This window comes from Osmerus eperlanus, chromosome 26, assembly GCF_963692335.1.
Source record: "Osmerus eperlanus chromosome 26, fOsmEpe2.1, whole genome shotgun sequence".
Classification (NCBI taxonomy): domain Eukaryota; kingdom Metazoa; phylum Chordata; class Actinopteri; order Osmeriformes; family Osmeridae; genus Osmerus; species Osmerus eperlanus.
The window spans coordinates 535,710-562,218 of record NC_085043.1 but is presented as its reverse complement, the minus strand read 5'-3'; the positions used below and the strand labels follow the sequence as shown (position 1 = coordinate 562,218).

Below are 26,509 nucleotides of genomic sequence, written 5' to 3'. Positions count from 1 at the left end.
GATGTGTACCTTTAAGTAGCTGTTCCTCACAGACACGATGAGAGTGCATTTGTGGAGAGGGTGGAGGAGAGGAATGGCGAGGTTGGTGGCAGGGTAAGGTGTGCTCAAGAGACTCAGGATGGAGCTGAGGTAAGAGGGTGCTTCGGTAGTGCCAGCTGGAGTAATTGGAGAAGTTGGAGCCGATGAGTCGATCAGTGAACTGCAACTCCTGGTCCACTGACACACCAGACATCTTCACTACCATTCGACGGTAATCCCAACAGTGAACTGAGTGAAGGAAGATGAAAAAGAGTATAATTAGTATATATATTTTTTGAGACGATAAGACATGTACAATGGAAAGTAAATGTGTATGTTATTTACACAATCAGCCCGAATTGCATATTTATTGTATATTTTTCATGCACTAATTTCCCAAATCGGGAATGACATAATTTGGTGCTTCCTGCTCCCTAAACATATAGGTATTATATATGTATTTTGCAACTCCCAGTCCTGTAAAGTGCCAAGTGTATGCAGTCAATTCAGTGCTACAATTCACAAGCTTTGTGAAGTAGCTTCACAACTGACAGGTCGTGCAGTGACAAAGAGATAAGGCTTTTCCTTAAAATACATTTTTCATTCGAGAGTCAGCAACAGTAAGAAGTGAGAGCTCTGGAGAAAAGGGGCGTTGTCGGCATTCCATATATATATATATATATATTTTACAGTTTTCCTTTTCCAGCATATTACAAAAGTGTTTAAGTCGCTCGATATAATAAGAACATGTTTAGGATCACTTAATACTCATAATTTGTTTTAAGCTTTACGGTGTTAATGGTCCCCTAATGATTGCTAAATGGTGCTTCTTGCACGCAGCCAAAGCACGGTCGGAAACTGTGGGCAACAAGTGGCCTTTGTTAATCTGTCATAAATTTCCATGTTGATAGTCGGTAACTATTTAGAACGTTTGTTGTTTCAGCTAAATTTTATTTATTATAAAGAATGTCACACGTCGAGGTTAGACTGCAGTTGGTCTATAAATGCATAGTCCGACATTATCAACATTCTATTGTCAGCTGACAATGCAGGGTTTTTCCTGGGTCAAAATGGGTCTTCGGTGCTCAAAAAAAATAAATATACATTCTTTTTTTTTCTAATAAATGTATTTATTCCCAGGTGTTTTGCATCTCTTGAATGTCTGAGGTAGATATGCGAAGGACTGCTGACAGCTGACCATCAGGGTCTGCAGCTTAACTAGCAAACCATCAGCAGCCTGCGCCCACTCCGCATCAGTCAAGTTATTGTATTTGTCTTCGTACTTCGCTAACTCAGTTAGCTGGATTTGATTATTGACGATTTGTCAATCGATTGTTGTTTGTTCTTTTCTTCGACACTCATTCTGGACTTGCTGTCATAGGAACAAATCTGTTAGCTTAAACCTGCTTTGGAACAGGCTTATTTTATGTAAACAAGACTTGATTGCGGCTTTATAAGCAGAGGTGATACAGGGAGTCTGTCACAGCCATGTCTTTTTTACGACAACAACCTATTACGGAAGGTGCAAGTATAATTAGCAGAATTTAACATGAACCCAAATTAATCGCGTATTGCGTGATAGACAAGATCCTTTAGCACAACGCGATACTATACTTTTTGAGAGATATCGGTTTTCTCGTGAGGGTGTCATTTACATCATTAATGAATGAATGAATGCCATATGAGTAAGCTAAATGCTTGTAAATATCACTAGAAGGGAAAAACTTAAAGTGACGTTTAAGTCATACATGTTAAGACCATTTTTACACCGGATTGACTAATATCTTTGTTTGATCCAACTTTTCAACTGAGGCTGCTAGCTATAGCTTATCACTATTCTCTCTTGCATGGGAAATGAGAAGACAACTGTTTAATTCTACACTTTACTTTTTGTATTTTGAATTGTAAATGAGCAGCAACAAATGTATGCTTTTAAATCTATGCAATCTTTGTAAATAAGAAGTACGCATTTTTATATAAAATATACAGAAATATCAGTTGTAAAAATTACAGCTAATAAACGGACCCATCTGCAACCGAGGCAAGCAAGCACACCCTACAATTTACCCAGAAATTGTACCCTCTCGTTTTTGTTTTGTTTTTCTATGCTATGACAGGCAACCACCATGCACTGCCGGCCAAAATAATTTAAAAACATTGCAGTTTGTCCAGTTGAAGCCGTTGATTGACTGCTGTGGGTAGGTAGGTAGCCTACGAGTAGGCTACAACTATATGGCTTTGAGTACTATCAATGTCAAACACTGTCTTTCTATTGCTTGCATTACTTTCAAATGTATAAAAAAAAGTGGAAAACTAGAATGTAATGAGTTCATCCAACAACGGTGTTCAGAAGATAGGAGAGGAGGAGATAGGGAAGGAAAAGATAGGACAAGAGGAAGAAACCTTGGCCACAATATCTGTAGTTGTCTGTATATAACAACGCATATATTTCTTTCCTTTAAAAAGTGTCCATTATCAGTAGGGATGCACGATATATCTGCGAACATATCGGTATCGGCCGATAAATGTTTATTCTTAGTGTTATTGTTATCGGCCCGATAAGAACATTTGTTTGATAAATTAAAGCAGATAAATGATGGATTATTTCCGCTCGTTGAACCACATATTTTTTGGTAAAATTTAAGAAATCTGATAATTTTGGTAAAAGAAAGATCTAGATGTCTTATGCAGTTAAGATTTTAATAAAAACAGTTGTCCACTGTATTTGTTTGCCTTTTGTTTTTGTAATCACCCTGGGATCTGCAACTAGCTTCTCGCCGGTCTTCCTGCATGCGCAACCCACCCTCTCCAGAGGATTCAGAACATAGCAGCCCGTCTGGTCTTCAACCTACCCAGACGCTCCCATATCAACCCGCCCCTCATCTCCCTTCACTGGCCGCCCCCCCCCCCCCCCTTGTAAATCCCACTTCCCGTTTGTCCCCACCCAAGCATATTAGTATAATCAACACACGGAATGCATTTCTGTTACTAGTAGTCAATCAATATAATTTAAATTAAAATCGATCTTCTAAATGTTTTTTCTTTGCCATAATTTAAAAGTAATTTCTGCACCAGTGCTAATGTAACACCATGCGTCATCTATCATTCGTTATTCATCAGTTTTCTGTTTACTTTAACGTCCATGTATGTGTGAAAATAGCTTGAACTGACTGCAATACTTTAAATTATTTATTTTTCTAGAATCATTAACGCCAATGTTATGTATGCTAGTATGCTGAACAACTATGTAAAGCTAGACATCTTTCTGCACTTTATGAGTGATCTTTTTCTAAAAGACTTCCTCATGTCAACGGTTAATTTGACAGTGACTCACAGTTGCGATCGTCCAAGCTGAGGCAGCGGTCACATAAGCTCAGTTCTCTGGCCCAGTTTTGTTTTGGGAGGTGGACTGAGACCCAGCCTCGGTGGTGCCAGCTGCCGTAGGACTTAGGGTTAACTTTCAGACATGACTCCAGAAACAACAACTCAGCCTCATACATCTTCTGCAATTTGTCTTCCTCCCTGAGACAGACAGAATATACAATTCATTTTTAACACAAAACATTTTTGTGTATTTCTTGAGAATACACATATCTATGTATTGTCTTACCAAATAGTCTCCAGGTGCAACATGATTTCTCTCCTGTAGTTCCAGAGAGTAGCAAAATCAGGATTGGAGGAGAGTAGCTGTTGGGTCAACTGAAGTGCCTCATCATCCAACACCCTCTCCCTTCTCTGATCAGAATGGGAAAAAAATTATTAAATAATTTAAACGGCTTCAGATTACGAATATAGGTGTAGCAACAAAATAATTTGTATTTGGATAGAACCCAGGGGCCAGTTGCATAAAAAGACCTAGTCTTAGACTTAAAGGGGCAATTGATTGCAAAACCGATTTTTACCTTGTCATAGTTGAAAAATGACAGTTTGGTGTGTCAAATAGACATATAGTAAGGGGGAGTCAGGTGGCTGAGCGGTTAGGGAAGCGGGCTTGTAATCAGAAGGTTGCCAGTTCGATTCCCGGCCGTGCCAGATGACGTTGTGTCCTTGGGCATGGCACTTCACTCTACTTGCCTCGGGGAATGTCCCTGTACTTACTGTAAGTCGCTCTGGATAAGATTGCTGCTAAATGACTAAATGTACAGTGAATCTCAAAGTCCATTGAAACCTCTTTCCTATCAAAATTTCACTTTTTGAAACTGCAACCTGAAAATGCTTTTGAAACAGTGCAAGTTGTGACGTCACAATTTGCAGCATCAACTTTGTCACGCCCCAAAATGTACATTTACCCGCCCTCTGGTTTTCTGGTCCAGGAACGGAGGTCGCGTAGATCTCTGACACTTTTTTTTAGCTAGCTGCCGCGCTGCTCTGTACTTCCACATGAATTACAAATAAGAACCTGTTTTTCGTCCGGGCCCGCCCGCGGGACCGAAACACTGCCAACGTCTTTGTCCAGTCACCACTTTGGTGTTGTTTACAAAGCCAAACGTCTCTACTTACCCTCAAAAGGTTCCGTGTCGTCCAGATATGCAAACAACACATCAAAACTTGATCTGCGTACATTCCCAAGGGTTCAAAGTATCTAACCATGTAAAGTAATTCGTCCAAATACAATGTTTTACGTTCATGAATAGCCATTATCCTTTGTTTCATTATGCAAGTTAGCCGACGGAAGAAACAACTTGTTCACATAAAAGTGTTCTTTTCTCCGGTTAGCAACGGAGTATTTACGATATGAAGGCATCAAAATGTCCGTTGAACCCTCCCCTTTTGATTGCCACCTTGTTTGACCCAATAGGAGCTTCCATGCCCCGTTGACAGCCCTCTAAAGCCAACTAGGTCTCTGCGTCCTGCCACCCCCCCCACGCCCCCGCCCCCCCCCTCCCCACACACACACTCGTTCTAAACCAATTTCTCGAACTGGCTTCGACTGGCTCTGAAATTAGCTTGTTAGCCTTGTAGCTGACAGCTAGCTGAAAATGCCAATACCTCATTTGTATGTGTCTGTGGAGCCTTCAAAATAAAAGTCGATTGCGCAATATGGTTGACAGAATCAGTGTTCTTTGTGCGCCAATCCTGTGGTCCAATTTAGTCTTCCAGCTAATACCTACCACCTCTAGGCCTCTTCAGGCCTCTGTTTTCAAAACAAAATCTAGGCGAAAATATAAACTTTCACTTTCCTTGTGTTCAAGCTTCTATTACTCAACACCAGTAGGACTGACAGGGGTCCTGACAACAGGGGTAATAACTTCAGAGTGTCAGCTTTCAAAAGAGATCATTTACATGCATGTACTCCAAATGGTTCAAGAACAGCTTTCAATTTACTTTGGGTATGCTGTTTAGGCGTTTTCAGGCAAATTTAACAGGATTATAAGTTTTCAAGCTATTGAAAATAGAACACTGTAAATGCAGTGTTCCAGGCTGTACCGGGAATCCTGACACTTTTCACCATCTTCCCAAAGAACAAGACACTTGACAGGCATGGCTGATCTATGGGAATATCCCTATTAAGTACGACGCTTACACTTGACAGGCATGGCTGATCTATGGGAATATCCCTATTAAGTACGACGCTTAAGTATTAATTTGCTCCGACCATGTCACCGAGGAGAGTTTTGAAAACCTGGGACAATGTAAAGCATGATTTGCTATGAAGCTGTTGCTGAAAAGAGGTGCTGTTCCGACCTTAGGTTTATCACAACCACAAGCTGTATGATGTTGTCGCTAACAGTTACTAGCAATGCTAACGTATCCTGCCTGTATCTAGCATCGGTAGAATGTGTGATGATTAAGTTTATTGGCAATGGGGCTAACGTTATTTCTTGTTCCTGACTGTGTTTCATTCAAATAAATAACCCATGTTGTCATGTAAATCTACAATTCAAGATGCATGTTTGTCCAGATCTATTTTTCAGCAAGATAGATAGAGCTAACTGAAGCCGAGTTGAATCACAATAGTTTGTTTGGTAAGCTGTAGCTAGTGCTAACGTTACCCACCTAAGTCAATCCTGTTTGCTTGCACAGGGATCTTCTACGCTAGGGCTACGTTATAGACAAACATCTGCCATGCCCGTCGAGTCAATGTTAGCTAGACTCTAGCTCATCTGCTTTTTATTAACGCTGATTTGCAAGGAATGCAAGAACAGCTAAATAGCGAAAACGCCTAGAGTACGCATGTAAACTAGTTTAGCTTGCTAAGGCAAGAGCATAGGTAATGTGTGATGATTTAGTTTATTGGCAATGGGGCTAACGCGTTATTTCATGTTCCTGACTGTTTCATTCGAATACATGTAAATCTACAATTCACGATGCATGTTTGTCCAGATCTTTGGCAGGTTATTTTTTTATCTAGCTAGCTGAAGCTGAGTCGAATCATGATATAGTTTGGTTGCTAAGCTGTAACGTTCTACCCACCTAAGTCGATCCAGTTTGCTTCGACAACAGAAGTGGAAACAACTAACGTAATCATTTAAAATGTTATCTAGTCAATCTGTTGAAAACAGTGTTGTGTAGACACAATAGATTTATTTGTACGTTTTTATTTCAAGTCTCCACCGTTGTTGTTTCAGTGAGTGTTGGCCGTGATGTGTCTTTGCTCCACAGCTTCACTCGTTGTAAACCAACCAATCAGCGCGCAGCTCATCTATATATTCATGAGCATACCATAAAAGGTGAAAACCTAGCGTTTTTTCCCGGGAAAATTTCAGAGGATGTATCAGGGGGCATAGAACAGCACCTGGGCCATTTTCAGCCCAACCAACAGGGGCGGTTTTAGGCACGGGCGGACCGGGCAGCTGCCCGGGGCGGCATTTTTTCATGTCACGTGGGGGGCGCACGAGCATAAAATAAATAAATAAAAATCTCTGCGCTGCGAAGCGGTTTTCTCTTTTCTATCATTTCACTGTGTGGGGAATTGGCCAATTGGCGCCCCCTTCAGGCAGCTGCAGGCACCCCTGCTTGCTGAGAAGGTGCCGTGCACAGAAGCTGTGTGAAAAAAGGGGAGGGGGACAGACAGCTCACCTGACTGGGTCTCCCAAATGGAACGGACAAGGGGGGGGGGGGGGTCCACTGTATAGTGCAATACTCTAAATTGGGAGTCAGGTGGCTGAGCGGTGAGGGAATCGGGCTAGTAATCCGAAGGTTGCCAGTTTGATTCCCGGTCATGCCAACTGATGCTGTGTCCTTGGGCAAGACACTTCACCCTACTTGCCTCGGGGGAATGTCCCTGTACTTACTGTAAGTCGCTCTGGATAAGAGCGTCTGCTAAATGACTAAATGTAAATGTAAATTAGTGGGCTAAAGTCAGTTGCACCTCGACTTTCTTCCAAATAACGCACATTTCATTCATAATATTATAAATATAGGCCTAAAGTTCCTGCACATTTTAGTTTTTTTTAATTGTGTGAAATGGCTAATAAAAATATGTTAAAAAAAACGATTGTGGTCACCAAGGTGAATTGGTTTAGTCTTGACTTCTGGTCGTGAGTGACAGTGTTGGGGGGATGGGAAATCTGTTGACTGTTGAGTGCCAAAGAAGATGGACAGGAAAAGGTCAAGTAAGCCATCAGGTGCCCAATTTCGAAAAAAAAGAAAAGAAGAAGAGGAGAAACGAGAAGAAGATAAAGGTATGCAAATATGTCTCTGTATGATTATTACGGTATCCATGTCATGAATGAAGGGCTAATGTTAATTGGTGGGTATAGGCTAACTCTTACGTTTGTTAGCCTTTTTGCTATGATGCTTGCTATGCAACAACAATATTTCGGTTTTAACTCAACAAACACGTGATAACATTTCACCATAATAGTGTGCTTTGCAACAAAACTGTTACAAGTTCAGTTATTATTTATTTTCATTATTTAGGTTAGGCCCTGTAATTAGCCAACGGAATTTTCAAATTTCAAAGACGAACATTTGCTACAACTATATTTCGTGACAAAGTATAGTTTAACGTCATAACTAAAAGTGTTCCTAGCTAAAATTTATATTAATATAGCATGTAATAACAGACATTTAGCGTGTAAGGGCATGTTTATGTAACCCTCCTATTATGTTTGGTGTCAATTTGACCCCAGGCTGTTTTAGCTGTATAGAACATAATCGGTCTTACCATAACATCCTTTTGATTTCAATGGGGGGGGGGGGGGGGGGGGCGCGAAGGGCGTCTCGCCCTGGGTGTAATTCAATGTAGAACCGCCACTGCCAACCAATGTTACATACCCTATTCGGAGACCTTAAGGAACAGTGTGAAATACCCCAAAAACCCAGTCAATCACCCCTTTGAATGTAACTTGAAGTCCGACTTGTTAACTTATTAACCTTTAGATGCGTGAGTTCTAAATATTTCCGACAATTCCACCAGAGTGAGTTATTTTTCCAAAACGGAAGCTAGCTAGCTTTAGTTAGCTTCCGTGACCTAGCAACCTAGCATAATACTCGTACCAATGCTACTACCTGCTAGTGTTACTTGTTAGCCTCCTAATTGTACATTTTGAAGCCATACTATAGCGTTTGTCATATAGTTTTTGTCCATCGGCAAATAGTCGATTGGAATGTTCAGAATCGCACATGTGCGACGTTAAGCTGTGAAACCCGAATTCGAACGATCACATATGTGCGAAGCTACTCCTTAACGGGTTAAGCTGTTAACCCCAACGCTACTTCCATTAACCAATAACTCCAACGCAGATGGCTGGCGCTAGCGTCAATAAAGTGAGTTATGTTGTCATCTACTCGCTCGTTTAATAAAATGACATTTTAGCGGAAAAGCAGAACCCATTCAACATTTTCTGCAGTTACAAATAACACACTTAATTGGGTGTGCTCAAGCCTTGGGCAAGAGCACAACCATTGTTCTCTCTCAAATATATTTATTATGTATTATTGTTTCTTTTCCCACCCCTAAGGATCCCTCAATATTTGGACTACATAGACAACGTCGGTGTCAAACGGTTCGTCTTGGTAGCAATTGAGTTGCTTCTATTTTTATTTACGTTACGTTGCATGGTTTAAGTTGAAATTACGTTTTTGTGGCAAAAAGTGAAGCTAACGGTGGCTAACTCGCTAGCCACAGCCACTGATGTTACTAACATCACTAACGTCACGAAAACACGCGCGACTACCTGTAGCAGAACATTCGTTTAGCAGTTCCTTAACTTCTGGGAGATAGCTAGGCTAACTATAGCTTTACTGCAAGGCAGCTGCAGAAACACCACAAGCAAAGAGGCCAGGGTGATAACTATTTACTCATTTTACTTTGTGATATGACACACAATTGTGACGTGTAAGGTACAATATAAGCTGATATTATTAAGGAAGTACATCTACTTTTGGAAACAGTAGTCTACTATTTCACTGAAGCATTAGCATCATGACATTAGCCTCTGTTGCCCGGGCAACACATACTACAGCGGTCTATGATGCATCTGTTTTCAATCGTTAAAATGAACATTCCTCACAAATACATTTTCGTTGTAGGATTTATTCTGACATTCGATAACAAGTAAATGATTTGTTGGTGAAATGATCATTACCTGTGGTTTCAAACCAGTGTAGCTCACTGCAACGCTGTAGCCTACACGAGACACACTTGAAAGAAAAACATCTCCACAGCTGTTTAGGAAGTCAAACGGTGACAGAACATGTTTGGCACTCCCCTTACTTAAATCAAACGTCTTTCAATAGGTGAAACTATCTGACTACTAACCTGAACTTCATTGCCACAGCCTAAACTTCTGTTCATGAAAATAATTAATTTCAGCCTAAACCGTACAACGGAACGTTAAATCGAATTCAACCAAGGCAATCACTACCAAGACGAACACAGCAGTATTCTAGTAGTAGTACAATTTACCGGGGCAGCTTCTCCACACAGGGCCATACCAGTGAGCTTTTTATGAATGAGCGATTTTCCCCTAAATAAATGTCAAGCTTTTGGGGGCATATTTTCAGTTAGCAGATGTTACTGTTTGAATCGCGATTCCATCTGAGATAGGCCTACTGCCGGTGACAACGTTGTTGTTAGAATAAGCTTCAAAGGGGGTTCTTTATTAATGAATGAATGCAATATGAGTAGGCTAAATGCCTGAAAATATGAGAAGGGAAAAACTTAAAAGGACGTTTAAGTCATAGAGATTAGGACCATTTTTACACCGGACTGCCCAATTATTCATTTTGATTCAACTATGAGGCTGATATAGCCAATCACCATTCCCTCTTGCAGGGGAAATGAGAAGACAACTGTTTCATTCTACACTTCACTCTTAGTATTTTGAGTTGTAAATGAGCAGCAACAAATGTATGCTTTTAAATCTATAATCTTTATAAATAATAAGTATGCATTTTTATATAAAATCTACAGAAATGTCAGTTGTAAAAATGTCATTAAAAAACGGACCCCTCTGCAACCGACGCAAGCTAGCACACCCTACAATTTCCCCAGAAATTGTACCCTCTCTAGTTCCTTTTGTAATATATTATGCTAAGATAATGACGTAGCGTACTAACAGATCATTGGCATAGCAACTAAGCCCTTACCGCAAGGTTTAGCCAGGGGGAGAGGTGGCTAACTTTTCTACCTCAAATTGAGTCAGTCTTACTATTTATGCAACAGACTTTAGATTAGTCTAACCTGACAATTTAAGACAGCCTACGGCTAAGACTAGTCTTAAACTAAATTCATGCAACTGGCCCCAGAAGTGGTTGTGGCTTTGTAAAGTTGTGGCATTTCTACCCCATAAGTCCAAATTGTCAGGAAATTTGTATATATGCCTTATTTCTCATGATGGACACAAAAGCTTCAAGGACCCATAAAGTCCGCTATTATGTATTTTAATGTACAATGAAAATTTGGGAACACCTGCTAAACCTTCTCGTCATGAACCGTAGCTCCGATTGACTTGAAACGCGGTAGGTATGTGTAGGACACATGTCTACCAATTTGGTAGATAGATGAGGTACAAAATCGCTGAAAAGGGCGTGTTTATGTAAATGTTTACATGGCCTCATATCTATGTGTCAGTTAATCTTCACAATGGGCTTCAAGATTACATCACTCTGAAGTACTGTGCAAACGTTCACCTTGATATGTCAAAAGATAACTGAATTAGAGCTGTTAGAACTTGGGACAAATTGGACCCTAGCTAATAATGCTATAGTTTTTTTATGCAGGAGTCAGGTGGCTGAGCGGTTAGGGAAGCGGGCTGGTAATCTGAAGGTTGCCAGTTCGATTCCCGGCCGTGAAAACCGACGTTGTGTCCTTGGGCAAGGCACTTCACCCTACTTGCCTCGGGGGGAATGTCCCTGTACTTACTGTAAGTCGCTCTGGATAAGAGCGTCTGCTAAATGACTAAATGTAAATGTATGCAGTAACACTTCAATCTAAACACCCTTCGAACCAGATGCATTTGCAAATTACAGGCCTATTTCAAATCTCCCATTCCTCTCCAAAGTACTGGAAAAAGTTGTTGCCGCACACCTCCAGGACCATCTTAAACATAACAACTTTTTCGAAAAATTCCACTCTAGTTTCTGCTCTGCCCACAGAACAGAAACAGCCCTGGAACGACCTACAAATGGCAGCCGATGCCGGATGGAGGAGATAAAGGTGTGGATGAAACACAACTTCCTCCAGCTAAACAGCTCCAAAACTGAGGCAATTCTTGTTGGCACCTCACATCAAATCCAGTCATCCTCCATAACCGGTATAACTATCTCTAGTTATGACATTCCCCTCTCCACAACTGTCACCAATCTTGGTGTAATGCAGCTTGCACACTGCCCCGACAAACGCCAACATTCTCAAGTTGGCAGTAGTTGGTGACTGTCTTTAGAATGTCCAGTAAACCAACTGCCAACTCCACACTGCTCAGACAGTAACATACTTCAGCTAGCTAATTACTTTTTGTGTGTGTTGTAGTATCATTTTAAGATCAACGTCATTCTGCGTTATTTATTGTGTGATAATAATATTTAACTCAAAGAAAATTATAACTATTGAAATTATAATGATTGAAATTAACAGATTGTTTTAGACACAGAGCAATCATTCTGTCATACCCTATGACCCAATTTTCATGTTGCACACGTAAACGTTGACGTTACCGGACGGTTGAAGGAGAAAGCGAGCTAGTGCATGGTAGTTTCAAGTTAACATCAACAATGCATCAGTTTTTGCTACCTAAATGTCCATGTTTGGAAGAACGATTAAGAAACGAGAGTGACGTAGAAGAAGAAGATATGGCAGGGGTATCTGGTGTGGATTTTTAAAGAACGTTGTGGTCAAGGAGGTCAACCCTCCACCACTACTGAGGGTGCTAACCATGGAGCTAGCAGCATCAGTGAAATTAGCATGGACGCACAGGATGGTCCGAGAAGACCAAAACTCCAGAAATATCTACCTCGCATGTTTGGAGTCCAACAAAGGAGTTTTTGTAAAAGCTAGTTGGAACAGTTTGCGTGGTTGGAGTACAGTGTAACTAATGTATTGTTAGCTGTGTAACATTAATGAATGCTGTCTGATTTGTTGCGTGCATTGATTGCAGTGTCGCTGAAGACTCGTTTCGGTTGATTAGCAACAAAGAGGCCGAAGATTTTAACTTTTAGCCTTTTGCCTCTTTTTTTTTATTTTTTTGGAGCCGCCTTTTAAAAAATCAGAGACTCTTTAGTATTGGACAAGCAGTCTGTCTGTGTGCTAGGTATACATAAGGTTCAATGTGATTATTGATGATTGTGAACTGAAATAATATATATATTATGCGTTAAAAAAGGTATATATATATACCTTTTTTAATGCATTTCTGACTGACTGCTTTAGTTAATTCTATCTGCTATTCAAGATTTATTTCACTCTGTCTGACATGGTAGTGGTCACCTGGCGCCCAACTTTAACCCTCACTACCACAAGTGTTTTAAAGTAAGTTAAGTATTTGGGATTGCGGACATGCTGTATGCAGTTTGTCAGTGACCGTCGCAGACCGTGCGCGTCCGTCGGAAGTAGCCTAGATAATGATAATAATACAATCGGTTTGTTTAGCGCTTTTCATGGACCCCAAAGACGCTTCAGAGAGCAAACATGTAAACAGATGATAGACGATATGGTGAGGAGGTGTTGTTGTAGAGAACCATGTGACACATAGGCTATCACCAGAGAATGTCTAATGCTATCACCCTCATTTCATAGCACCCTCGCTAAAACGCATCCCCCTAGCACCTGCAGAAAAAAAATTCTGGCGCTGCCACTGCAATACACTGATACTTGTAGCCTACTAGATCAGGGAGCAGTGAACCATAGTCTACTAATGAAACAACCGTGTTGCAACTAGATAGATAGGTTATCTCTCCCTTCTATGTTGCTTTGGATAAAAGCGTCTGCTAAATGACTAAATGTAAATAGGTTAGATTAACATGGTAGAACTAGCTAGCTAGTCGCAATGTTTCTCATTGCGGCACTTTTGCTGTCTCTGTTGAGTATGCCTGACTCCTAACAGATGGGTTCTCTCTTCCCATAACTCCGGGAGTACATCCTCACGTTCTTGGGTCCAGAAACCAGCCATTTTCAGATTTTAAAATTACGAAGTGAGTAAAACGCTAAAGTAAACTTCATCAACATCAAAGAGAGCTTGAGGATTTTATGCACGCGAGTTCAGCATAGTTGTCAAGGTAACGAGCTGTCAGAATGTTGGAGTTCGTTGGAAATCGCTCTACATAGGTCAGACATTCTGCAACTTTACCTGACTTAACATGTTGAACTCTTCCGACAGTACCCGACAATGACCAACACAAACTGCTGGCGCACACTGACCCGACTGTTGGTGTTTGTTGGAGAATGTTGCCGTTTGTCGGGGCAGTGTGCAAGCTGCAAAGGTTTGACCCACAACTCACCTTTGAAGCCCATATCAAAAACCTCTGCAAGATTTCTTTCTACCATCTCAGAAATATTGAAAAACTGTTCCACTCTCACCTTAGCTGATGCTGAAAAACTGGTCCACGCATTTGTCTCCTCCAGACTGGATTATACCTGTAAATACCTTTAAATCATTTTAAATAATTTGCATGAAACCACCAACTATTTTAAAAAGGAATAATGCTACTACTCCTGGCCCCCCTCCCTCGTTTTGTATAGTTACTCTATACCGGCCCCCCGGCCCGTATTCCCTCTTCCTCTAGGAATTTGCAGATTTTAGTGCTGATCTTGTGACATATACTGATAACGTCTTGATTATGGGTGATTTTAACATTCATGTGGATGACCCAAAAGATCCTTTAAGTAAGGCCTTTACTGCTCTAATGTATTCCACAGGTCTCACTCAGGTGGTTTCCAAACCTACCCATCTTCACTCGCATACATTAGATTTAGTTCTCACGCGGGGAATCAAGATTAGTGACGTCACTGTCCACCCCCACAATCCTATATTATCAGACCATTGTCTGGTCACCTTCAAAATGGACCTCGGCCAGAGCCTTGGAGGCACTAAGAATATTTCTACTAGCCGCTGCATAACCCCAAACACAGCTCTGGAACTGGCTAATATTCTACCCGCTGCACTAGAAGTCCTTGACGTCCCAAATAAATCATTAAATACTAAAACGAGGGATCTGAATTTGGTTCTTCAGCTATCCCTAGACTCTGTTGCCCCTCTCAAACCAAGGAAAAGAAAGGACAAGAAACTGGTTCCATGGTATTCAGAGGAAACCCGCACTCTTAAGAGGTTCACTAGAAAACTAGAACATAAGTGGCGTACCACTAAATTGGAGGTTTTCCGCCTGGCCTGGAAGGACAGCCTAATGGAGTACAAGCAAGTCCTCATTAGGTCCAGATCAGATTATTTCTCTAGGTTGATTAGTAAGAACAAACACAACACTAAGTTCCTATTTGACACTGTTGCAAATCTCACTAAGAAAAGTACACTCTGTGTTAGTTCAGATTTCTCTCCCAATGATTTCTTAGATTTCTTTGACCAAAAAATGTATGCAATAAGGGACAAACTACAGACTAGTCCTGGAGGAGTGGCCATCAACACTGAACTTTCCCCTATACCAAGCATGCTGCATGTTGAGGCTCTCACTCACTTTAACCCTATTTCTATGGAAGCGTTCATCGAGCTGATAGACTCCTCGAAACCCACTAGCTGCCTTCTCGATCCTCTCCCTGCCAAACTCTGTAGGGAACTTCTCCCTATTATTGGACCACCCATGCTTAGTATTATTAATGAATCTATTGTAATTGGCCAAGTCCCCAACGATTTCAAACAAGCTATTATTAAGCCCCTTCTTAAAAAACCAAACCTGGATCCAGGTTGTCTTAGCAACTACAGGCCAATTTCAAATTTGCCATTTATCTGCAAAATTTTAGAGAAGGCTGTGGCACAACAGCTCACTGAGCACCTCTCCTCAAATCAGCTTTATGAACCTCTCCAGTCTGGATTTCGTCTCCACCACAGCACTGAAACTGCATTAGCCAAGGTAGTCAATGATCTACTGTTAGCCTCTGACGCGGGTTCTTTCTCTGTCCTGGTTCTTCTAGACCTAAGTGCAGCTTTTGACACGGTGGTACATGAGATTCTCTTGGAACGTATGGAGAACTATGTTGGGATTTCTGGTACATCACTTCAGTGGTTTAGATCGTATCTATCCGATAGATCACAATATGTCCACTATGATGGCTGCTCATCCAGGAGCTCCACTGTAAAATACGGAGTACCACAGGGTTCAGTTCTAGGCCCTCTGTTATTTTCTCTCTATATGCTGCCTTTAGGAAACCTAATTAGAAGCTCTGGGGTAAATTTTCACTGTTATGCAGATGATACTCAGCTATATATGTCTATAAAGTCTGGAGAATTTCCACATGCTATGGAAAAATGTGTTTCTAGGTTGAGAGCTTGGATGACTGCAAATTTCCTTCTTCTAAATTCGGATAAAACCGAGGTTCAAATTTTCGGTCCTAAAAAATATAGAAATAATTTTTCCAATCTGACCTTAGACCTAGACGGCGTCAAAGTCTCTCAAAGCCAGCTAGTAAAAAATTTAGGAGTCACAATGGACCCAGACCTTTCGTTCGAGTACCATATTAAGCAAATTACTAGAACTGCATTTTTCCATCTACGTAATATTGCCAAAATACGAAAATTTCTCTCAAAGGATGATGCCGAAAAACTAATACATGCATTTGTTACGTCCCGATTGGACTATTGCAATGTGTTGTTCTCTGGCCTCCCAATTACCCACCTAAAAAATTTACAGCGGGTGCAAAATGCTGCTGCTAGACTATTGACCAGAACAAGAAAGTTTGATCACATAACATCTACTCTTGTCTCTCTACACTGGCTCCCTATCCAAGCCAGAGCTGACTTCAAAGTTCTACTACTAACCTACAAATCTCTGCATGGATTGGCACCACTGTACCTCTCCGGTCTCCTTGCACCCTATTGCCCCGCAAGGACACTTAGATCTCAAGATTCCGGCTATCTGGTGGTTCCCAAAATTAAGAAAAAAACAGCTGGAGGTAGGGCGTTCTCATATAGAGCGCCTCTTCTCTGGAATAAACTACCCGTCTCAATTAGGGAGTCTGATACTGTTTCGACGTTTAAAATTAGGTTAAAACGTTATTGTTTAGTCAATTCTACGACTGTTAAAGGTAAGTATGTTACTAGTTGGAGGCAACGGGGGACGGGTTGTTTCCATCCTTATTCTTTAAGTATAACTTATTTTAGAGTTCTCTTCCCCTGGAACAGATTTCATGTTCCAAATGAGGGGGGCTGTCGCTGTCTTGGTGTGTGGGGTTGCATCAAATTCCCCTTTTTTGCTCTGTTAAATTGCTGCACCAGTCCACACTTGACCGGGGGGGATCTCATTCTATTATGACTGTAACTGTTAGCTGCTCCTGGCATTCTCTAATCCCCGCTCTCTGTCCCCCCCCACACACATCCCTTGTGGTGTGGGGGGTTTGAGTTGTCAGCACCTGCCTGGTCGTCGGTCAGCCAACACTGGACCTGGTCGCGAGTCTCCCGGTCCTGTCCTACATCTATAAAGTTGAATAATGGATTTTGGTGTTTTAAAAACCCATCGACACTGTATGACTATGTTTAGACTATGTTTATGTTTACAACAAACTCAAACCGCCTCCTTCTCCCCAGGACTAAGCTCAGCACCATGGGTAATCAGGCTTTCTGTTTTGCCGCTCCTCGAATCTGGAAACTACTCAAACTACTGAGACGTTACAAAGTGCGTTACAAATAAAATCTATTATTATTATTATTATTATAATAAACAGCAGTGGTGCTTGGCTCTACCCGGGTCAGGATCGGCTATCTAAACTCCAATCTCACCATCCAATCATGATACTAACTGTCCAATGTGGAATATAGGCCAATAATGCAGGGCTCTAGACTGCGACCAAATAGTCGCATTTTGCGACCGGTTTTTGAGACAGTGCGAGCATTTTTTTCAAGCACTCGCGCATGTGCGACCTACACATTTGGTATTTATTTAGTGCACAACGTCAGGAAACGTTAGCAACGACGCATAGATACAACGTTCTAGTAAGACAGCGATATTAGCGAGCCCTCAGCATTAGTATCGTAGCTAAAACTCTAGGAAAGTTGAGGCTATTTTTCGCTAGGCTATAAACCTAGCAAAAAGTCTTGGAAAGTGTAGGCTATTTTTCGCTAGGTTCCTACGAACATGTCTTAATCTGTCAGACAAGTGGGTTTCCCTTCGTTCTTTTGGTGAGCAGTTTCACAAGCACTTCTTACCCTGCGTCATGGAGCCGAGCAACTAAAATACTCATTTAGCACTAGCGTTGCTACTGTATCCCTGCCTTTGTTTGCGCAGTTATACTCGGCATGTATCGTGTCGTGGTGTCGGAGGACTGATCGAAAAGCGCATCATACATTTAAGTCATTAATCTAAGACTTGCATGTACAGTACGTAATGTCACATTAAATAATGTATTTCAACTCAAGCTTATGTGGTGCGTCGCTGTATATCAGTTGTAAAAATGTCAGTAAAAAACTGACCCATCTGCAACCGCAGAAGCACACCCCACAATTTCCCCAGAAATTGTACCAGGGGCGATTCTAGGATCAGACCTTTAGGGGTGCTCAGACCCCAATGAGAATGTGACATGAATACAGTGCCTTGCAAAAGTTCTAAACACCCTTGCTAATATAAATCCCTAATTTCACTGGATAACAATTAATACATTTATGTATTATTATGCAAAATATAGAATTCATGAAAAAACTAAGGATGTCCCTTTCTTCATGAACTACCAGCCTCAAATGATAAACAATATATTTTTTATTATTTTATTATAATTTTTAGGGGTGCTGAGATTAAATTTAGGGGTGCTTGAGCACCCATAAAAAGGGTCTAAAATCGGCACTGAATTGTACCCTCTCTAGTTACATTAATAATTGCATTGCAGGTTAATATAAGGTGTGCCCCTAAAGTTTCTGCTTGCGCTCCTAAAATTTTCAGTCAGGGGCTACTGTGCTCATTGTAAAAAAAAGTTAGTCTGGAGCCCTGCAATAATGCCTTGGAGGGAGAATGGATATAGCCAATTAAGGGCACTTCTTTCCATTGTGAGATAGAATTGGTTAGAGAAGTTTAAGTCGGTTTGCTGTTATCCTGTCAGTACTGGAGTGTTAGAAACAGCATCAAAGTAAGTGACCATTAATGTAACTTTCTACTTAAATAGGCATAGATTGTACAACATCCGTCACACAAAGTCATGTTAAAGTGTATTTGTCCAGTGTCACGTTACGTTTCATGGTAACTTCAGTCATCTTAGCTAATGTTAGGAATCGCTAACGCTCATTTCGAATTTGATCTCTGAGGGCATGTGCTTTATTGAGCATAAAGTACTGTACGGTGTACAGGTGTTTACAGTACGCCTGTTTACATTTGCCTTAAAATGGAGCGTTCCATATTAGTGCGCACTCAAAATAACGGTTACATTTTTGGTTGTCATTGGTAATTTTCGTTGTCACTTGGTTGTCGTTGTCATTTTGTTGTAATTTCAAGATTAACAGTAAGCAAACATGTTTCATGTTAACTTCGATCTTTTGGGGGGAAGAACTTTTGATGAGTGGTTAGCCGAAGATGAGAGAGCAAGAGTGAGCAAGAGTGGTCGAAAGCGATGTCATCAGAGACGAAGGGGACATGAGAAACGTTTTCCATGGATGCACAATTAGTGTTAATATCCAAATCAATATAAGCAAACCGTAACATGTTTAGACCTAATATTTAAAATAAATATTATTTTATTTAAAGTGTCCCATTGTCATTGTTGTTATTTTAAAGGCAGCTTTTATGAAATGAGCAAAGTCAATTGCGAGATCTAGCTAGCTAGCTAGGCTAACAAACGTGAAGTTCACAATGCTGTTTGTCCGTTGCATAGCAACAGCCACTGTTTACAGGGACTATTTTCTCTCGGCTACTGAAATGCGATACACAATGTTTGTTGTCTATAACTATTTTGTGCTGAAAGGCAGCTTACTATTTATTTACTATTTATAATTTAGCTGGCAACCGTATTATAAAAGCAATAAGGTACTCGAGGCAGTACTTTATCGCCAATAAAGTACGTGTTCAAGGGTGTTGTTAGGCCCGACGCGCAGCGGAGAGCCGGCAAACCCTGGAACACGTACTTTAAAACCGTACCTACTCTACGCACTCTAAAACTGAAACTATAAATTACTGAACAACAGATGCTCTAACCATTGAAATTATGAACACACACATTGGTAAACAATTCACTGGCTGATGCTTACTTTTAATCATCAACCCATGTTACCCAATGGCTGCTGGCAAACTTGACATAGGATAGATTAACTATTACGTTATACGCAATAGCCGTGGAAGACGCTACCTAAAGGTAACGCTAGATATTCACAATAAATCTATTTTTCATCTTACATTCACCTATTCAATTAAATGTGTTACAAAACAGTCATATAAACCGATGATTTAATCTGAGTATCGGTTGTTGACCGGCGGATGTGTAAATAATTATTTGCATATTACAAGTGTTGAAGAAGTTACTCAATATAATAAACATGTTTAGGATCACTAACCATAATTTGTTCTTGTTCAGCTAAGTTTCCATTTGAGTTGTTGGCGTGTCATGCATGATGTGATTTAATTTGCATTACGGTGCAGCAGTTTCCGCGGATAGGGGTTCAATGGTCCCCTAATGATCGCTAGATGGCGCTTCTTGCACGCAGCCAAGGCAAGGTCGAAAACTGAAGTGGCCGTCGCCAATCTGTCATTCATTTCCGTGTTGATAGTCGGTCACTATTTCATTAGAATGTTTGTTGTCTAGCCCTTCAATCATTCAGCAAAATGTAATGCATTATAAAGGATGTTTGACTGAAGTTGGTCTATAAATGCGTAGCACGACATAATCAACGTTCTATTGTCGGCTGACAATGTTCACATCATTGTCACCAGTCAAAAGTATGAACACACAGGAACATCATAAACAAAACAAGACCTTTTCAACAAACAAAACTTTGTAGCTAACTAGTTTTTTTTAACATCTTCCGATCATGAATATTTCTGCACTCAAGATTGTAATAAATTATTGAGGACAGTCCTTAATATTCGGTGGGTGCTCCAAAATTTTGGCAGGTGCTTCAAACTTTTCAAAGTTGGGAGCACCAGTGCCACCAAGTAAAAAAGTTAATTACAAACCCTGTCAGGATGTTACCACGTCCGCCTCATTTAGTCAGGAAAAACCCGTAAGGACAAAATTTGAATTTTGAAAGGTGGAAACTTCTTTTTACGATTCCTCTGTCAAGAGTTAACCCTAATCCTCTAACACAGGGGTGTCAAACAGTGGCGATTTCTTTAAGACTGCAAGGGAAGCTCAGCTTCCCCTAACATTTCAAAAAATTCATGGTCAAATATTTACTATTGTGTTAACATTTTAAATGCGTTAGAACACGTTCATATCGAAGACGAGTTTGTTCAGAATCAGCTACATATATTAGCAGGTCGACTGACTGATTTCCATCTCATACATTCCCGTAGCGCCACAGTGCATTTCCCTGTTGAAGCTCAGCTTCCATGGACTTCAATGGGGCTGCTTTGAACAGTTTTTTTCAGTGCTTTGAAACTATACGGTCATTGGATAAATGCTGCGATTATGTCCCGCCCTGGACGCTCAGCGTCTCTGGGGGTGAATGGAGGAGTGGGCTGGCCTGGACGCTGGGCTTCCGCGTGATGATTGGAGGGCCTGTCGAAAGACTGCATCTCCTTTTGATTGACAGTGATTTTGTACTATAAAAAGTCACCGAAGCTATTCAAGCTCAGTTTCCCCTAACATTTCAAAATATTAATGGTCAAATATTTACGATTGTGTTAACATTTTAAATGCGTTAGAACACGTTCATATCGAAGACGAGTTTGTTCAGAATCAGCTACATATATTAGCAGGTCGACTGACTGATTTCCTTCTCATACATTCCCGTAGCGTCACAGTGCATTTCCCTGTTGAAGCTCAGCTTCCATGGACTTCAATGGGGCTGCGTTGAACAGTTTTTTTCAGTGCTTCGAAACTATACGGTCATTGGATAAATGCTGCGATTATGTCCCGCCCTGGACGCTCAGCGTCTCTGGGGGTGAATGGAGGAGTGGGCTGGCCTGGACGCTGGGCTTCCGCGTGATGATTGGAGGGTCTGTCGAAAGACTGCATCTCCTTTTGATTGACAGCGATTTTATACTATAAAAAGTCACCAAAGCTATTCAAGCTCAGTCCCATCACGGATTTTGCAACTGTAGTTGAAAGACAAACTGCTGCAACCTATTTCTTGGTATTTGCTTGGCGAAATTGCTAGCCAATTTTCATCATACATTTCATACAATTATGCATCACATTCCTTGTTTCAGTTTAACCTAATTCCCATATTTCCTTCAGGTTTAAATATTTTTTGGTTAGATCGTTCGTTCATTCATTCATACAGTAGGCTAGGCTAGTGTCGTAGGGGTGAACTAGCCAGTGAACTGAAAATGTATATGATGTAGGCCGAAAACGAGCTTCCCCTGTTTGAAAGACCAGCAGCCGCCATTGGTGTCAAACTAATTTTAGGTAAGGGGCCACATACTCCCCACTTTGATCTCAAGTGGGACAGACCAGTAAAATCATAGCATAATAACGCATACATAACGACAATATTTCTTGACGTTTAAATCAAGTATCATTGGTGAAGGTTTTTGATGATAAACCCTATTTTAAGGTCTTTCTACAATAAAATAGAAATATAAAGACCAAAAACTCATACATCAGCCCACTGTTTATCTGCCTGGACTCTCCTCTACTGATTACCTTGCTTCGTGACGCGTTTGACGTCAAACGCGTCACAAAGCGAGCAGCGAGCGCTGCTGCCTGTGGCAATGAGCGCTTCTGCCTCCGGATCCGGCCCGCGGGCCGTATGTTTGACACCCCTGCTCTAACATGTCAATATTAAAACAGTCTGCAACTTTGATGAGGAATCCGCCATTGCTGCTTGCAGCTATATTTTAAATAGGTTATTGGTCTTGTCCATTGACTGATCATGGACAACAGAAAAGGCAAGATCACGGATTACTTTAATAAAAGAGCCCGATACAAGGGAGATGATGTAGCAAGGCAGTTTCCCCTACCATTATATAAGGGGGGCTCCCTGTCCCCCCAATGGCACCCCCCGCCTCCCCCTGGAATGTCAAGTTAATTAAAAAATTGAATCTATTTTCTTTTTTATATATATAGTGATCACAAAATAAGTCATTTAAGGTTACCTTTCCTATAAAACAGGTATATAGCTTACTCTTTTATTAAACAAACTAAATGGCCTTATGTTATTTATCTTATTTACACAACGGCATGTCATTTCTGCCCCCCCCCTCCCCACCTAGGGGAAACACTGCAAGGTGAACACATTATTGGGTTACACAAGACAGTGCGACTTGCATGTTGTTTTACCTGCATTTTTGCCTACATTTTGACAAATGGTCTAAAACGCAGAAAGAAGCAAAAGTACAAAATAAATAATCAGAAGTTTACAAGTATTATTCAGATTCTAATTATCTAAACAACACATTCTGTGCATTTCCAAATAAAGTATTCAGCTTTGGCTATATCCTGTGTCCATGTCACCCATACCTTAGTAAAACAGGCATCTCGAGCAGTCACATACATCTTCAGTTTCTTCTCTCGCTCTATTTTCTTCTCCACCTCCTGCTGAGCAGTAGACTTCAGCTTCACTCGTCCATGCTTTCAAAGAGAGAAGGGCATCGAGAGCTTATTGCAGTTTATCAACCACGTGTCTCACCAGACACGTGGTTCTGAATATAAAACAAAAATAAAGGTAGTTTGATTATCAAAGTATCCCAAAACCCAAGACAACTATCAAGAAAATGACTCACCATGGTGAAAGTTGGAGAGAGGTTATCAAGATCTAAAAGACAAATACAAAGATGTAGCAATGTTTCAATGCATGTCAGGCCATCTAGAATTAAAAGTAGCTGCACAGCCAGTAACCAAAGGGTATCCCTTTAAACTCAGACCTTTTCAACAAACAAATCTTACACCATATTTAACCCTTGTGCTGCATTCGGGTCACATGACCCAAAGGTTCATAACGAACCATCGTTGTGTTTACCCAATTTTACTCAATACAAAAACAAATAAAAATAATTTTCTTTTAACCTTCGCAATGTGGGGGTCTGAGACAGCCCAACGGTTAAAAGAAAATGCTTCACTTTGTTTTTGTATGCGGTAAAGTTGTCGCAATACGACAGTGGGTCACAATGACTGATGGGTCAGAATGACCCGAAGATAACAAGGGTTAAGGTGCTCCCTCAAATGGGATCCACTGGAACAAAGGAATGACTGATACTCCAATCAGGAATTTGACTGCTATTATTTATACCATTTCAGAATCGGCTGATAGCCGATTTCGGTTTTATCATGAAAATCCGCTCCACTGGTTATTTGTAAGCATCTGTTCACTCTCACTAAACCGAAATTTCCAGTTAAGCTACTATAATACCATAGCTGTTGCCTATTAGGAATAAGAAATAAGAATATCGATAGTGGTAATAAGAGGCTAGGTAGTTATTTAAGATGACATCACTTCCTGTGATTTCCATATGGAATTATATGTAGATTTAAATGTAGTTGATGAAAATCCCTCTGTTTAACCATTTTTTAATGAAGATTAAATGTTCAAATATAGTTGTGTCACCTCTGATCTTGAAAAGATATTTAGGCCTACAAGTGTAATTTACAATGTTAATCTGATCATTATGTTCTGGTCAAAGCTTACTGTAAAATAAATACTATAGATTTACTGCAACTAGCCTAAAAATGTATCGTACAATTTACAAACTTTTTTTTACAGTGTATCTGGAGTACCCACTGGAAGAAAGGTTTGTGGATACTTTCCATTACAAGTTTCATTTCACATACATGTTGACTATTGGATGGCATGGCTTTGCTCTCCTGGGGGGTGTTCCATCAACGTCGCTAACGCAAGTCGCGCTAACACGAACAAGTCTCACTTGGGTAAACGTCAACTTAGACTTAAGCCTCAAGCCGTTCCACTAACGTTCCGTTCCACTAACAGGCAACGCTAATTCAAGCTAGACCTCAATAAGCTTAGACTGTGCATCCCAGATCAGGCGATCGTTGAAAAGAGGAGTTATGTCGCAAAAGGCAAAGTGTAAACCAGCAAAGTGGTATTGTTTCAGCAGCGTAAATTGATTTTTTGGAGTTGTCCCCAAAAAGGGCAATGTTGCCGCAATTAACATGGCAAGGGAGACAACTTGTCAAACCATTACGACTGTTAAAATGCGTAAATTGTAGACCTACCAAATCTACTTAACCCTTGTGTTATCTTCGGGTCGTTCTGACCCATCAGTCATTGTGACCCACCGTCGTATTGCGACAACTTTACCGCATACAAAAACAAAGTGAAGCATTTTCTTTTAACCGTTGGGCTGTCTCAGACCCCCCACATTGCGAAGGTTAAAAGAAAATTATTTTTATTTGTTTTTGTATTGGGTAAAATTGGGTAAACACAACGATGGTTCGTTATGAACCTTTGGGTCATGTGACCCGAAGGCAGCACGAGGGTTAACACATGCATATATATATATATATATATATATATATATATGCATTTAGGCCTACTGATAATTAGCGTAATTTGATGAGCTGTCTGAAACCGTTCTGACAGTAGGGTAGCCTATGGACGATATTCTCAGGGTTAGGGTTATTCAGGTAACCAATTCGATTTGTTGTTCAAGTTTTAAGTCTCGTGCTGTAAAATTATTGTTGTAAAATTACACTGGTGGCATTGCTAGCATTCTTGATCTAGGATGACTAGTGAAGGCTAACTACTTACTAACTGAGAGAGAGGTCATGCCGGGAAATATCAAACTGAGGCTTTAACATAACGACCGAGCTTTAACAAGGTTGATACGCCGAAACCGAAGTTAGGTATGGATAGTAAAACTCAAGAAAACGAAAATAAATTTTCGTCGGAGGGCATTACGGATCCGTATTGAGCTGTGAGTAGGTCACCACGTGGATGGCATGACTGCGCATCAGCCAATCGGAACGCTCGTACTCGTAACTTTTTGGACTCTTTTGTTTTTAACTCAAGTGTTGTCTCATGTGAGGCAGTTGTTTTTGTTTGTAATACATAATCGAGTGTGATGATGAAGTATGGTATGGTTATTTTGTACCATTTCTTAATTGAATTTACAGAACAATTACTATACCGTGATATATACCGTAACCGTGATATAAAATGAATCATACCGTGATAGAAGATTTTGGACATATCGCCCACCCCTAATATATTGTTTTAAGAATTACAATTAAATCTATCTAGATAAACTATGCTGGGCCTGCTGAACCTATACTTCTTCCACAGATACTGGCCAGGGAAGCATTACTTCTGTCTCTGAAGACCCTTGGGGCTGGTGGGATAAACAGTCTTTGTATAATCTTTGAGCACCTTCATCCACCACAGTGTTGTCAAAGAACGGATACGCCATAATTGATTGTAACTTGTCTAGACGCTTTGCTTAGTTTCTAAGGCCTTATTTTATGTCAATTAAACAATGGCTTTTGAAAACAGTTAAAGTGACATTATTTATTAACTTGTTTATTTAAATTAATATATTTTTGGAGATGAAGTAAACACGTAAATCATTCATGTCTGCACTTCAAAAAGTCTGAATTTACGTTTCCGAACACGGACTAAAGTGCTTTGCGCGCAGGAATTTACTTGACGGAACTGTGTATTGAGATTTTGTTTCCGCCTGTTTGAAATTATTTGCAACACATTTCAGTTTAGCTTGACTTTTAGCCTGACACGGATCAGGCTAGTTCCGAAGTATAAGTTACCTTGGTTACGTAGCTAGAACTAGAATAAGCCACCTTAATGGAACGGAACTCTCGCTAAAGTAAGTGAGACTTGGCGAAATAAGTCTTGCTTTT

General features: G+C 40.5%; 1 protein-coding gene across 5 annotated transcripts in view; it reads right to left on the bottom strand.

The window, feature by feature from the left end:
- Window positions 1–26,509, bottom strand: part of rabggta (Rab geranylgeranyltransferase subunit alpha) — a 78,684-nt gene that overhangs the window by 44,691 nt on the left and 7,484 nt on the right. For all 5 annotated transcript variants that reach the window (XR_009928635.1, XM_062452339.1, XM_062452338.1 and 2 more), the window contains exons 2-6: window positions 23,425–23,456; window positions 23,162–23,272; window positions 3,629–3,753; window positions 3,353–3,540; window positions 10–267 (exon numbers count right to left, since the gene is read on the bottom strand). Coding sequence is in view for 4 of the 5 variants with exons in the window: in XM_062452339.1 (XP_062308323.1) it covers window positions 10–267; window positions 3,353–3,540; window positions 3,629–3,753; window positions 23,162–23,272; window positions 23,425–23,427 (685 nt within the window). In the remaining variant the exon portion in view is untranslated. The remainder of the gene's footprint in view (window positions 1–9; window positions 268–3,352; window positions 3,541–3,628; window positions 3,754–23,161; window positions 23,273–23,424; window positions 23,457–26,509) is intronic.